Source organism: Leucoraja erinacea, chromosome 14 (assembly GCF_028641065.1).
Source record: "Leucoraja erinacea ecotype New England chromosome 14, Leri_hhj_1, whole genome shotgun sequence".
NCBI classification, from domain to species: domain Eukaryota; kingdom Metazoa; phylum Chordata; class Chondrichthyes; order Rajiformes; family Rajidae; genus Leucoraja; species Leucoraja erinaceus.
In genome coordinates this window covers 743,017-759,154 of record NC_073390.1, presented here as the reverse complement: position 1 = coordinate 759,154, position 16,138 = coordinate 743,017, and the positions used below count along the sequence as shown (strand labels likewise).

Sequence of the window (16,138 nt, the reverse complement as noted above, 5' to 3'; positions counted from 1 at the left end):
AGACCCTTAAGGCCTGGCAACATCCTTGTAAATCTTATCTGCACCTTTTCCAGCTTGAAAACATCTTTCCTATAACATGGTGCCCAGAACTGAACACATTCTAAACTCCGTACTCTGACTGATGAAGGTCAATGTACCAAAAGTATTTTTGACCACCCTATCTACCTGCGACCCACCTTGTACCTGCACTCCTAGATCCCTCTGCTCTACAACACTCCCCAGACCTACCATTCACTGTGTAGGACCTGCCCATGTTCGACTTCCCAAATGGTCACGCCTCGCACTCTGTAAATCGCTGTCTCAGCCTCGCTGAAGTGATTGTTCACTGCAGGGATCCTTAGTCCAGGCCACTCCTAGATGCGAGCGAGCAGCATCTAGCATCTAGACTGGGAGAGTTAGTTCACCGCCCGGGCCGGGAGGAGGACAGACAGACCGACCGACTGCGCTCAGTTGCCGCACTTTCTCCTTCACTCACATTTAGTTTAAGACCGAGGAGAAGTGCCCAGAGTTGCGAATGTTTCTGCCGTGCCAACTCTCCAGGTAATGTTTTTCAAATGGTAACCACGCCTTGGTGCTGTGGGTCTGTCAGTGATTTACCTGCATGTTTGTCGCTGAAACACAGCGCCGGCCACCTGACAATCTTTAACCGCACCTTACCTGGCCGTTTTATTTTCGCTTTGAATGTTTTTGTGATGCTTTGGGGATAGTCCCGCGGGCTGCGCGTCGCTTTAGCTCACGGTAATCTTGTGTAAACGGTGAAACAATGCTAGAAACAAAGTACTTGGATGAGAACGGCGTCTGTTTGGTCGGGGTCGTGGAAGCCAGGAGTCTACACCAAGAGTGGCCGCAGTCTCTTTGTAGTCGGGTCAAACTCACGGTGCTGACTTCTTCTGGGACCATGGAGTAGCAAGTGTGAAATTGTCGCCGTGTAAGATCAGATGCGGTAAAAGGGAATATTGTTAGATTGAAAAAATAAAAACTCTAATCATTAGTTCCACACGTAATATGACATTGTCAACATTTGTTCAAGCGCATTGTGTGTAATTATCAGAACTGCTTGTGGAATCTTTAACCTGTACACCAGTCTGTGGCCTTGTAACAGGAATGGTGTTTATTACATAGTTACACAACTTCCAAAACCCCATACTGTATCTCGTTTGTTCCAGGTGATGGTGTGTGGGTTTGATCTGATCACTACTTCCTGAGTGCCTTCTGTTCCATGGAGTTGTTGCTCCCAATCGTCCTGTGAAGTCGATTTTATACATGTTTTATACATTTCGTTGCATATCTTATGATTGAGTTAACAGCTATAAGTTCAGTACTTTCCTGAAAAAAACTTCATTTCTGAGATTTGTTCAAATTCCTCTTGGTTTTGATGATCACTTTAACCACCCTGTTGTGCGTTTGTCTACACGCCAGAGATATGACAATATTAGTCATATTCACAATATATTTTTGGTCTCCAAATCTGAGGAAGGACATTATTGCCATAGAGGGAGTGCAGAGACGGTTCACCAGACTGATTCCTGGGATGTCAGGACTGTCTTATGAAGAAAGACTGGATAGTCTTGGTTTATACTCTCTAGAATTTAGAAGATTGAGAGGGGATCTTATAGAAACTTACAAAATTCTTAAGGGGTTAGACGGGCTAGATGCAGGAAGATTGTTCCCGATGTTGGGGAAGTCCAGGACAAGGGGTCACAGCTTAAGGATAAGGGGGAAATCCTTTAAAACCGAGATGAGAAGAACTTTTTTCACGCAGAGAGTGGTGAATCTCTGGAACTCTCTGCCACAGAGGGTAGTTGAGGCCAGTTGAGGCTATATTTAAGAGGGAGTTAGATGTGGCCCTTGTGACTAAGGGGATCAGGGGGTATGGAGAGAAGGCAGGTACGGGATACTGAGTTGGATGATCAGCCATGATCACATTGAATGGCGGTGCAGGCTCGGAGGGCCGATTGGCCTACTCCTGCACCTAATTTCTATATATATATATATATATATATATATAGTGAATATGACTGTAATCATATATAATTAATACAATTGTGTGTGTTTTTTGAATGAGTGCAGCAGAGGTCCGGCTCCTGAACCAGCCTAATTAATGGGCGAGGGCAGTTCTTCTGCGTTCCCTGTTTACTGAACCCCACAGACTGCCAGAGTGCAGAGTGGACATCACGGCCATAGTGGGACTGGGCAGTGCCAGGCTGGGGGAAGGTTAAGGCATCTTCCACTGAGCGAAAAATGCTGAACCCTAATTCGCCCCCCTCCCCCCTTTCCAGAACTGCCCACGGCTGGAGCTGGAGCAGCTTTGGGACTGTGTGGCCCCACAGCGCGTCCATCTTGGCCACATGCTCTTCTGGATCATCTGGATGATGGTGGGGAGCGGCACTGCCTTGCACACCGCCCGGGCTGCCTTCAGCACCCCCATAGTGCCAGCTCCGTCAGTCTGCCTGCTCGCTGCAACGTCGGCCTACCAACTGCCCAACCAACCCTTCGCAGCACTCACCGGCCTTCCGACAGCCCGACTAATCCTCCACAGCATCCATCGTCCTACCGACTGACACTAACCATAACCCTGACCCCAACCCTAACTCTAGCTGTACATTTGTTATTTATCTTTTTTATTTAACAGTTCACATCATCTTTATAAAGATAAATCAAGAAAAACAAAATGATCAGCAAGGTTAGCATGACCTTTATCCTTGGAAACCTTGTTATTGCTATTGATGTAATGAGGGGGCAGTCATGATCCCAGAGTCCTCGCTGCCTAGCGACCATAAAACAAAGTGCGGGATTGGTCAATTTGCGTCCGACCTCAATGCCAAACCTGCATTGATTGGACAATTACTACGCGGAAAATTGGAAGTTTTTGTCATATTTAAAGAAAATGTGTAGGTTTTGTTTTTCACAAGTTTCAGGTATGATTTATATAATATTTTTACACAATATGTTAAAAATTCAGGTAGTTCCATGAGTTGAGTCACGAACCTGAACGCAAAAGCTCCTCGGCCCAAATCCTAATGTCACTATGACTCTTTAACTCCAGGGCCACCCATATAGAAGCAAAAGTACACCAATGCCTCTACTTCTTTAGAAGTCGTAGGAAACAACAACTCTCACCAACCTCTACAAATGCATCATGATAACATGCTTTCTATGACGCATCACAGCTTGGTTTTGGAACTGCTCCATCCAAAACTGCAAGAAACTGCACGGAATTATGGACACAACCCAGTCCATCACACAAACCAACCTCCCTTCCATTGACTCCATTTATACCTCACGCTGCCATTCCCTCATCTCCCCTCTCCCTTCGGGCAAAAGGTATGGAAGTGTGAAAACGCACACCTCCAGATTCAGGGACAGTTTCTTCCCAGCTGTTATCAGGTAACTGAATCATCCTATCATTACGAGAGAGCAGTCCTGAACTACTATCTACCCCATTGGTGACCCTCAAACTATCTTTGATCTCTGGCTTTACCTTGCACTAATCATTATACTATTATCGCGTATGAAAATATTGTAAATGGCTCAATTGTAATCATGTATTGTCTTTCTGCCGACTGGTTGGCACGCAACCAAAGCTTTTCACTGTACCTCAGTACATGTGACAGTAGACTAAACTAAACTGAAAGTAAACTGAAACTATGTGTTCACAAAACCCTGGAGTACATGTACACAGTTCGCTGAAAATGCCAACACAGTTAGTTTTAGAGATACAGCATGGAAACAGGCCCTTCGGCCCACCGAGTCCGCACCGACCAGCGATCCCTGCACATTAACACTATTCTACACACACTAGGGAGAATTTACAAATTTACCAAGCCAATTAACCTACAAACCTATGCGACTTTGGAGTGTGGGAGGAAGCCGGAGGTACTGGGAAACAGCCATGCAAATCATGGAGAGAACATATAAACTCTGCACAGACAGCACTTGTAGTCAGGAGCAAACCTTGGTCTTTGGGCCGAATGGCCTACTCCTGCACCTATATTCTATGTTTCTATGTTTGGCACTGTAAGGCAGCAACTCTACCACTGCACCACCGTGCCTCCCCAAGAGGCATTGTGGGAGTCATGTTGAAGGTCTTTGTATCTTCTCTCACCACAGGCGAGGTCCTGGACAACTGAAAAGTAGTCAATGTTGTTAATTTGTTTAAGAGGGGAAGTAGAGAAAATCTATGAAATGATAGAATGGTGATTTTCACATTAGTGGTAAGGAGGCTATAGAAGAGGCATTTTTCGGATAGGATTCTGTGCATTTTATAAGATGATGGGCTAATTGGGGACAGTCAGCATAGCTTTTTTTTGCATGTCACGTCCTAACTGGATAATATTTTTCAGGAGGTGACAGGTTGTTTGAATGTGGGGCAGTGGATGTTGTCCACATTGATTTTAGTGAGGCATCTTGAACAATCTGCCATGTTCAACTGATCCAGAAGAATCGAATGCATGGGATCTGCGGTGACTGGATAACTTGGATTTAATACTGATTTAGCCATAGAAGATCGGGGAAAGTAGTGGAATGGTGTTCTGGTTGGGGGTTTGTGACCAGAGGTGTTTTGCAGGGGTCTGTATGGGATCTCTGTAGTTTGTGAAGTGTGTAAGTGACTTGAACAAAATTGTGCATGGGTTTATCATCATCATCATCCTTTTATTGTCATCTTGCAAAGCAACAGTTGTACAGTGCAAAATGAGAAGACGTTTCCCAGGGAATACCGGAGCATCGCACATAAAAACTTAAACATTTCACGCATAAATAAAAACGATTAAACAAAACAATCCAGTTCCTGATAAAAAATAGTACGAATAGTTTAAAAAAGTGCAGGTAAAAAAAAAAAAGCAACATTGAAATACAAGTAAAAAACAGTCATAAAATGTCCAGGGCAGCTGATTGAAGTGGCCTGAACCAGTGCCAGAGTTATTACTCAGTACCAGTTATTAAACTGTCAGTGTAAAAGCAGCAGAATCAGGTGGAGTGACTGTTTAGCAGCTTCACAGCCTGTGGAAGGAAGCTGTTTAACAGTCTGGTTGTCCGGGCTTTGATGCTGCGGTATCTCTTTCCTGATGGCAGGAGATCTAGGTGTGTGTGGAGTGGGTGCAATCTGTCCTTTGCTGTGCTCAGTGCTTTTTTCAGGCAGCGGCTCTGGAACAGTTCTTGTACCGAGGGTAGCGAGATGCCAATGATCCTCTCTGCTCCCCTCACTACCATCTGCAGAGACTTCCTGTCTGAGCAGTTACAGTTGGAGTACCACGTGTTCATGCAGTTTGTGAGTACAGACTCCACCGTGCCCCTGTAAAAAGTCCTGAGGATGTTGGTGGGAAGTGAGACCTGTTTGAGTTTCCTAAGGTAGTGCAGTCGCTGATGGGCCCGTTTGACAATCCCAGTGTTGCTCCTGGACTAGGTGAGACTGTCTGTGATTTGCACTCCGAGGAACTTTATGCTCTCCACTCTCCACCGTGGTGCCACTGATGTTGAGGGGTGTGTGTTTGGGCTGCGACCTCGTGAAGTCGACAATCATCTCCTTTGTTTTGTCTACGTTTAATTCTAAATTGTTGTTGCCGCACCAGTCCACTAGTTGTTTCACTTCCTCCCTGTACATTGATTCATCCTCTACACTGATGAGTCCCACCACTGGTTTACAGACAACAACAAGATTGCTGGAGTTGTTGACAGTGAAGAAAGCTGTCGAAAGTAGACTGCAGAATGTAGATCAACTACAGAAACGGGCAGAGACATGTGCGAGGAGATAATGCATCTGGAAACTTGTTTTCGCGAGGCAATGGAATGGAGGGCTGCTAACTTACCTGATAACTCTATTTCACATTTTAGCTGAAATTGTCAGTTTAACCTTTATACTACAACCCTACTAACAATGGATCTTGGGGTCCAAGTGCATGTTTCCCTGAAAGTTCCAAGGTGCGGATAGAGTTATAAATAAGGCCAATGCTGTGCTACATCAGAGCTTTGCGTATAAAAGTCAGGAAGGTCATGCTGCAGCTCCATAAACTTTGGTTAAGTTGTATTTGGTGTATTGTGTAGAGATCTAGTAGCCCCATTGGAGGAACGATGTGGAGGCTTTGGAGAGGGCACAGAGATTTACCCGAATGCTGCCGGGATTAGCTATAATGAGTTTGAATAAACTTGAATTGTTTTTTTCTGGAGAGTGCAGGAGACCTGATAGAAGTTTATAAAACTATGAGAGGAGTCGATTGGGTAAATAGTCCAAAACCTTTATCCCAATATGACAATGTCATTGACTAGAGGCTTTGTTTTAACATGAGAGGGGCAGGGTTTTTTTTTTTTAACACAGGCTGGTGGGTGCTCAAATACACTGCCAGGGGTGGTGGTGGAGGCAGATAGGATAGTGTTGCTTAAAAGGCTGTTAGATAGGCACATGTATATGCAGGGAATGTGGATCACATGCAGCCAAAGGACTTGGCATCATGTTCAACACAGACATTGCCTGCATTTATTCTTCTATATGTTAATATGGGTCAGGCATAAGCAAATAGGATGTGCTCAGTTAGGCAAATTCATTGGCAAAGAGGAGTTTGGCCAAAGGGCTTATTTCTGTGCTCTATGGTGTTATGACAATGTTTATCAAGGAAATAGTAGAATATAAGAGCATGTAGGTTATGCAGTAATCAGATATAGCTTTTGGCACAACAGGAGTACTGTGAACAGTATAGGTGAAACTAAGAAGCAAGAGAGGGTTTAGAGGAGATTAACAAGGTTGCCTGACATGAACGATTGTGGTTATTAAGAGGTTGGATAGGCTGTGCTCGTTTTCCCCAGTGAAGGAGGCTGGGAGGAATCTGATAGAGTTATACAAAGTTATGAGGAGCATAAATAAGGCAACTGTTTCCACTGCATACGTGTCTAAAACTAGAGGACAACGTTTAAGGTATGGGGTACGACCTGGAAAGGACTTGTCGGGATATTTTCATCCAGAAGGTGGTTGGAATGTGGAACAGCCTGAAAGCCCTGTCACACGGTGCGAGCTGACCCACGAGGTTCCCCGAACGAAAGACTCGTGGTTGTGTACGAGATTCCAAGTGTATGATCAAGAGTTTAACCAAGTTCCCACGGGTTTGACGTTTACTTGTTATTTCTGCGATGTTCCAAGTTCGTCTCCCGAGTTACTCTTGAGCCATCCGCTCATGAAGGTTGAATGAAGGTCTGTTTAAATAAGCAACAGTGTTAAAGAAGACATCTCCATCCTGCGGCTTTGAGTTGGGGAAAGGAACACGAGAGATGTAGAATGAAAGGTATGCACAAAAGTAACGATGATAAAGGGAACAGGCCATTCATTGTTAGCTGCTCCAGTTTTATGTGTCTGTCTTTGGTTTAAACCAGCATCTGCTGTTCCTTCCAACACATTTCAAAGTGATTGAGGTTTGTTTTTCATAAGAAGAGATTTTTTTTTCCACTCCCTGTCCGGAGCCTGTTGTAAAAGGTTGCACGGATTCATATATGGTGACTGGTCCTCTGAGGGCAACGTGTTATGATGTGGTTTTGTTGAAGAGCTAGGAGAACAATGTTAACAGGTTGCATACAGTCAGTGTAACCACCAAGGTCATTAGATTAAGTTACAAAAAATGTCCGTGTTCTAACACATAAAATGTGGACTAAACACATAAACACAGAACAGGAACATGTGACGCGATCACCCAAAACCGATTTCTCGTTTATCCCACTTTCGCATCCCAAACATTAGTGGCAATTTACAGAAGTCAATGAACCCACAAGCCTGTACGTCTTTGGAGGCTTGTTCTGCTGGTCACAATAATTATGAATTACCCCCCCCACCCCCCCCTCCCCGGTCTCACGCACATGGAATTAGTTCTATATACACGGTTTACTTTAGTTCTATATACACGATTACTTAAACAATCTTAAATATTGTCAGATAATTTATTAACCTGGGGGCTGTAAGTGGAAACAAATGGAAAGTATATTTAGAACATAAACCCAGAAAAATAATTGAATTACCCAAAGAGTGACAAATGTTTGGCATAATCCTGAAGGCAGAGTAGAGTCCAAATGAAATCATGATAGTTGTACTCACGAGTCACTAAGGTAAATGCACGGGCCACTACGTTCTTACAACGTGTTTAAATGTTTCAATTTTTAACTGCAAGAGTACATTTTACACGTGGAAAACTTTAAACATGCTTGAATTTTTTCAAGAGTTATCAAGTTTCACGGGTACCTGCCGTTAGCGCCACGAGTCGCTAAGTTGCGTCCACGAGTTCTGACGTTCCCGCTACGTTAATTGTCGGTGATTACCACGAGTTAAATTTGTTTTAAACTCGGGGTACCTCGTGGGTCAGCTCGCACAGTGTGACGGGTTTGAGGTGGCGTTGCAGGCAGAGACTGACACCATTTAAGTATCCAAACAATTACTTGTATTGTAGAGGCGGAGATGGCTGTGGAGCTAGTGCTGGAAAGTGGGATTGGTGTGGGTAGGATAACCTGTGGTCAATGTTTACACAATAGACTGAAGAATCTATTCCATGTTGTGTGGCTTTATGTAATATCAACAGAAGCAGAAAGAATGGTACATTTTTAAGTAACAATTATGTAATAGTTTATGTAACAATTATGTAATCCAATAGTTTGGATTGAAAAGATAAATCTTTAAATTCAATGCAGAATTCGAAATTAGCGGTTGCCCGGGTGCCATTGGCAACTTACAATCCTGCCGGGCAAACTAAAAGCCATGCCATTTTGCCCGACTTGGCAAGCAACCGGGCCACCCGCCCGCCATCCGTGTCCGGGTCCCGGTTCTTGGTGCTAGCTCTTGGCTCGGCGCGCGGCTCTCCTCTCGAGTCTTGGGTCTCCGCTCGGCGCTAGCTCTCCGCTCGGGTCTCAGATCTCTGCTCGGCACAGCCGGCCGCTGAGCACATCATCGGCCGTGGTTGTGTGCACGTGCGGCCCTGCACATGCGCACTGCCACGGCAACTGGTCGGCGTCGGCCACTTTCTCCCTCCCTTTGCATTGTGGGAGTACTGCCCGCCATTGCTGTCCGGTCGCTGACTCACCGCAACCGCTGAAAAACAACGCCGGGTCACTCCCTGGAGCTGCAGTAACTCCCTGGAGCAACTCTTGCTTCTTGGTTTCCTGGTCCTCCAAAAATATTCCAAATGGAATTTAAATTGGTGGACCCACCACCACCAAACTCCAAACTCTGAAAAATAACAGCCTATTGCATTTTATCTGTTTATTTATTGTATATATATATATATATATATATATATATATATATATATATATATATGGTCTATAGTATATAGACACACTGAACTTTTATCTCCTGTACTGTATTATGTTTCCATATTCTGTTGTGCTGCAGCAAGCAAGAATTTCATTGCCCTATCTGGGACACATGACAATAAAACTCTCTTGAATCTTGACTTGGACTTAAGCAAAAAAGGTTTCTTGGGGAAAAAAAAGCTACCTTAAATTTAGTTGCGTCTGCTTGGTACCTATGGTAGGGTTAAGACTATTTCATGCTTCAATTGTGTGGGGGAACTCCATGGAGCAGCCGGCATCTCTGGACCACCGATCACCCGTACTCTAGTTCTATCCCACACATCAGCGACGTAAGTCAAGAGTGTTTTATTCTCTCACGTCCCAGTTAGAACAATGAAATCCTTACTTGCAGCAGCACAACAGAATATGTAAACATAGTACTCTGTAAACAATGTTATAAACGAGAAAACAAAACTCCATACAGACAGCACCCATATTCGGGATCAATTCCGGGTCTCTGGCAATTTTAGGCAGCAACTTTATGGCAAATGTACTGCCCCAATAGCCTTGAACTGAATTAAAACATACAGTAGCTGTAAAGGGGGACATAGCGTCACTTAGAGATTTAAGACTGAAAATGGATAGTTTCTTTTTTAGTAACCAAAGTTATCAACGTATAATTTTTGTGTGTTGGAAAATAAAATATAGTGGCACAGCTGGTGGACTTCCTGCCTCACACACCAGAGATCTGTGTTCAATCCTGTTCTTGGGCACTGTCTGTGTTGAATTTGCACATTCTCCCTGCAAGCGTGTGGGTTTCCTCCCACATCCCAAAGATGCATTGGCTTTGTAGGTTAACTTGTCTCTGTAAAATTGCCCCTAATGTGCAGGGAGTGGGTGAGGAAAGTGGGATAACAGAATTGTGTGAATGGGTAGACAGAAATGGTGGAGAAACTCAGCAGGTGTGGCAGCATCTATGGAGCGAATAAAATAGGTGACGTTTCGGGTCGAGACCCTTCTTCAGACTGATGTCGGGAAGGGTGTGGGGCGGGAAAAAGAAAGGAAGAGGCAGAGACAGTAGGCTGTGGGAGAGCTGGGAATGGGAGGGGAAGGAGGGAGAAAGCCAATGTTCATACCGCTGGGGTGTAAACTACCCAAGCAAAATATGAGGTGCTGTTCCTCCAATTTGCCGTGTGGCTCACTCTGGCCATGGAGGAGGACCAGGACAGAAAGGTCGGATTCAGAATGGGAGGGGGAGTTGAAGTGCTGAGCCACCGGGAGATCAGGTTGGTTATTGCGAACTGAGTGGAGGGGTTGTGCGAAGAGATCGCCAAGCCTGCGCTTGGTCTCACCGAGGTTGATCATACGCTGAATAACCATATTTTTGTTTGGAAGTGGAAAGAAATAATAGAAATTGTATTTATTGCAACGTGTAAAAGGAGATGAGATACTGTGTTGTAATTTTGCTGCATGTCATTGTGGTATATATCACGTCTTGATTGGTGAATATCTTTAGTTTATGACTTTATTGGAAGCAGAAATAATATGTGAATGCTTCATTGACCATAACTCCGACTGGTAACTACGCACTTCGTCCGAGCACATTATCGCACGTGTCATGCAACCGATCTTAAATGACCACCTAAACTGTCATTTGGCAACCTAAATAGCTGCCTAGGTTGCCCAGCTGGCAACGGGGGAAAAAAGGTTAAGCGAGAGCCCTGCAATGCCTTTCACCTTGTATCTCTGCAGCACTCTTTAGCACCCTACCCTCGACCACTGCTATGTATTAAATTAAAAAATGCCCACTGCTCTTTCCCATTACCACATTTTTGGGAAATGTGATCAATGTGCTTCTGCTCCCTGCCTACAAACAACAATTAAGGCAGGAGGATTCGGTACAGAGTTGCGAACAGCTGGACAACGGACACGGATGACATCTTACGCGACTGCTTTGAGTCTGTGGACTGGTCCATATTCAGGGATTCCGCAGAGATGTGGAAATGGGTTTTAGGTAAGGGGAATGCTCAATTATTCCTCGGGGATGAGTGTGCCACTGCCGTGACTGACTTCATCAGCAAGTGCGTGGAAGACTGTGTGCGGGCGAACTCAATCCGAGTGTTCCCCAACCGGAAGACATGGATGAACAGGTACATTTACAGGTTAAGGCCAGGTCTGCTGCATACATCAAATCATCCCGATCGCTACAGGAAGGCCCGCTATGATCTCCGCAAAGCCATCGAGGAGACAATACCGGGACAAACTTGAGTCCTAGTATTATCACTCAGACACACAGAGAATGTGGCAAGGTCTGAATAAGATAACTGTCTGCAAAGCGAGGTCAGGCAACATCATTGGTGATCGTGTGACCCTACCTGTGAACGAAAGCTTTCTATACTCACTATGTGCAGAAGGCCAATAGACCGGTGACACCTGGCCCTTCAGATTCCAGTGTGCCTCTTCCCAGGGTGATTGCAGCAGAGGTTAGATCGGCCTTCCTGAGGGTAAACCCACAAAAAGCAACTGGCCCAGACGGAGCTCCTGGCCGTGTCCTTAGTAGCTGCGCGGACCAGCTTGCGGGAGTATTCGCGGACATCTTTAATCTCTCCCTACTCCATTCTGAGGTACCCACCTGCTTCACGAAGACTATCATCATCCCAGAGTCGATGTAAACAAGATCTCATGCCGAAACGACTGCCATCCAGTGGGCTTGACATCCACCATCATGACATGTTTTGAGAGGGTAGCTATTGAACGCATTAAATCCAGTCTACCCAGCGACCTTGACCTATTGCAGTTCACCTACCGCCACAACAGGTCTACGGATGATGCCATCACCCTAGCCCTACACTCATCCCTGGGACACCAGGATAAGCGAAACACCTACTGTATGTCAGACATCTATTCATAGACCACAGCTCTGCCTTTAACACTATTATACCCTCCAAGCTCATCACCAAATGCACGGGACTTGGTGTCAGCACTCATCTCTGCAACTGGATCCTCGACTTCCTGACCAACAGGTGCTTATATATTTTGTAATCTGCTTATTAAATTTTGTAAGGCGTCCTTGAGAGTCTTTGAAAGGCACCCATAAGTATAATAATAATAATAATAATAAAACAGACCACAACCAGTGAGGATAGGGGACAAATCATCCTCTACTATAATCTTCAACACTGGTGGTCCACAAGGATGTGTTCTCAGCCCCCTTCTTTACTCCATGTACACCCACCACTGTGCAGACATGTACAAACCTAATTCAATTTACAAATTCACAGACGACACCACCATTGTGGGCCGGATATTAAATAGTAAACGAGTACAGGAAGGAGATGGAGAACCTCGTGTCCTGGTGTCGAGACAACAACCATTCTCTCAGTCAGCAAGACAAAGGAGATAGTGATGGACTCCAGGAAGCAAGTGGCTTCCTGATGTTATCACATTCCTGATCACATACCCCAACTTGCATTGATGGCATCAAAGTAGAAATGTTTGAAAACTTCAAATTTCTTTTTTTTTTTTTTTTTTAATTTTATTTTTATTAGCAGTACAGTAAATCACATTAATACATCGCATATATCTTATTACATTATGTTGTACCACTTCATTTTTTGAGCTTTAAAAAAGATAGAAATAAAAGAAGTAAGGAAAGTGAGCAAGAATCGTGAAGGTGCAGGAAAGTGTTGGGAGAAGAGAACCCCTTAGGGAAGGAATTAGAGAAGGAAGTAAAGAAAAGAAATAAGACCCTAGAAAGAAAAGAAAAAAAAAGAAGAAAGGAAAATCAATCGCTCTATTGTAACACAAAACTCCGCAAAAAAGGATATACCAACCGTGTTTTTATTAAAAATTTATTTTATACCCCCCGTTACCAGGTCCTGGTAGCCTTTATGTTTTAACTTATTATTGCACCTTATGCTTGTAATAGTTCCATAAATGCAGACCACGTCTTTTGGAAGTGATCTGCTTTGCCTGCTAGGAGGAGTCTCATCTCTTCCAAGTGTAGTGTTTCGAACATGTTTGAAATCCACATTTTTGTTGTTGGTATTGGAGCATTTTTCCAAAATTTAAGTATAAGCTTTTTTCCCATTATTAGCCCATAATTAAGTAAGTTCTTTTGAAACATATTTAATTCTGGGTTACCTTCCGATATTCCAAAAATGATCCATTCTACTTTGGGTAGTAGTTTTGTTTTAAATAATTTTGTAAAGATTTCAAATATTTCGTTCCAGAATTTTTGGATTTTTATACAGAAAACAAAAGAGTGCGCTATGTTAGCTTCTTGTAACTGACATTTATCACAAATGGGTGAGACATTGGGGAAAAGTTTATTTAAATTTTTAGTAGTCAATATCACCAGCAACTTCTCGTGGACCACCCATCTTGAAGCAGCGACCAAGAAAGCACAGCAATGCCTCTACTTCCTTCCAAGGCTTAGGAAGTCTCCCAAGTCTCTACAAGTGCACAATTGAAAGCATTTTATCCGGATGCATCACAGCTTGGTTTGGCAAGGGCTCCATCCAAACAATTGCAGCGAATTGTGGATGCAGCCCAGACCATCACACAAACAACCTCCCTTCTATTGAATCCATTTATACCTCACGCTGCCTCGGCAAGGCCAGCAGCATCATCAAGGATGAGTCGCACCCTGGCCACTCCCTCTTCTCCCTTCTCCCATCAGGCAAAAGGAATAGAAGTGTGAAAACGCACACCTCCAGGTTCAGGGACCGTTTCTTCAGAGCTGAATCATCCTACCACAACTAGAGAGCAGTCCTGAACTACTATCTACCTCATTGGTGACCCTCAGACTATCCTTGATTGGACTTTGCTGGTTTTACCTTGCACTAAACGTTATTCCCTTATCATGTATCTATACTATTAATATCCTATTTATATAATAGTATTCTAAATATAGACCTACCATCGACAGAGGTACTTAGAGAAGAGTGGGAACGGGAATTAATGATAAAAATTACGAAGGTTAAATGGGAAAAATACCTGATTCACAAATGTTCAATTAATGTAAGACATAATCTAATACAATTTAAAATTGTACATAGATTATATTATTCAAAAACAAGATTGAACAAATTTTATCCAAATATATCCGCCACTTGTGATAAATGTCTAACCCAAAAGGCAACTATAACACACTCCTTAGTTTCCTGCATAAAACTTTATAGATTTTGGAATGATATTTTTGAAATACAAAATTATTCAAGACAAGAATGGAACCTAATACTGAAATGATTATATTTGGTGTAATGGAAGATGGGAATAAATTGAACGCATCTCAAAATCTATTCATTAATTATGGTTTAATAATAGCAAAAAAATTAATACTTAAATTTTGGAAGGGTACATCAATACCAACGCTTAAAATGTGGACTGCAAGTATGTTGGACACCGCTCATCTTGAGGAAATGCGATTCCCCCTAATGGATAAATCAGACCAATTCATAACGAGTTGGTCTCCATTCGTCGTTTTTTTGGAATCATATGGTGCAACACAATTGTAAAAAATAACTGTTTCAGGACTGGACGAGGGTTGGTCAAGACTATAAATAATGATCTCCTTTTCTTTTCACTATTTTCTCTCTCAACTTTCTTCATTTACTCGTTTTCTTTCTTCACACACTATATATTTCACATTTTTCTATCCTTTACTATCTAACCTCTTTTTCTTATTCTCATCTTTTTTCAATGTAACAAAAAAAAAAGAAGTTGTACATAAAATGTATTATGAAAATATATATTAGGCACTTTGGTGCCATATGACTGTGCTTACTTCTAATAAAATAAAATATTTTAAAAAAATGTATCTATACGCTGTAAATGGCTCGATTGTAATCATGATTTGTCTTTCTGCTGAATGGTTAGCACGCAACAAAAGCTTTTCACTTTACTACGGAACACGTGACAATAAACTAAACTAACCTGAATAAATAACCAAATGAACTTTAGCAGCTTTTTCTGTACACTGCCTTGCATTAATTGAAGTGTCTAACACTGTTTATACCAGCCTAAGGGGTCCATACTTGATTAATCTGTGCTGAACATTTGGGCTGTAGTACAAAGTTTATTGCAATTGTTGGCATTTCTCCATAAAACTAACTGATTTCTTTTTCTTTTCTTTTTTTAAGGGCCATTGAAACAAGAGGTTAACCCGGGATCTCTGGTTTTGTTCTAGAAATGGAGTCTACAGGTATGGTTATTAATTGAGTTGGATGAGGTGAACTACTGTTTACGGAATAACCTGTTTCCTGTTGTGCAGCACTATCTCCAAAGCAGCTCATGCAAAAATGAACCATGGAGAAATAGGAGAGGTCAAGGCCATTCAGCCCTTTGAATCTCTTCCACCATTCTATATGATCATGGATAAGATGGCAATCCAGCTTACTCCTATATCTTTTGATCCCTTTAGATCTTAAAAACATATTCAGCTCCTCCTTGAATATGTTTAGTCATACAGTGTAGAAACAGGCCCTTTGGCCCAATTTGCCCACACCGGCCAACATGTCCCAGCTACACTAGTCCCACCTTCCCGCGTTTGGCCCATAAACCTGTCCTATTATTGTACCTGTCTTAACAGTTTCTTAAATGTTGGGATAGTTCCTGCCTCAACTACCTCCTCTGGCAACTTGTTCCATACATCCACCACCCTTTGTGTGAAAAAGATACCCCTCAGATTCCTATGAAATCTTTTCCCCTTCATCATAAACCTCTGTCCTCTGGACCTCAATTTGCCTACTCTGGGCAAGTCTACTCAACCTCTCCCTATTAGCTCAGACCCTCTTGTGCTGGCAACATTCTTGTAAATCTACTCTGTATCCTTTCCAGCTGGACAACATCTTTCCTGTAACATGGTTCCCAAAACTGA

At 43.0% G+C, this 16,138-nt stretch overlaps 1 protein-coding gene across 3 annotated transcripts in view; it reads left to right on the top strand.

Moving 5' to 3' along the window:
• The first annotated feature begins 312 nt into the window (after positions 1 to 312).
• lrrc31 (leucine rich repeat containing 31) overlaps positions 313 to 16,138 on the top strand; it is a 44,779-nt gene continuing 28,953 nt past the window's right edge. The window contains exons 1-3 of one of the 3 annotated variants that reach the window (XM_055645354.1): positions 313 to 540; positions 9,551 to 9,608; positions 15,402 to 15,463. In XM_055645354.1, the coding sequence (XP_055501329.1) occupies positions 15,451 to 15,463 (13 nt within the window). In that variant the 5' untranslated portion in view covers positions 313 to 540; positions 9,551 to 9,608; positions 15,402 to 15,450. The remainder of the gene's footprint in view (positions 541 to 9,550; positions 9,609 to 15,401; positions 15,464 to 16,138) is intronic. The other 2 variants (XM_055645353.1, XM_055645355.1) reach the window with 2 other exon arrangements.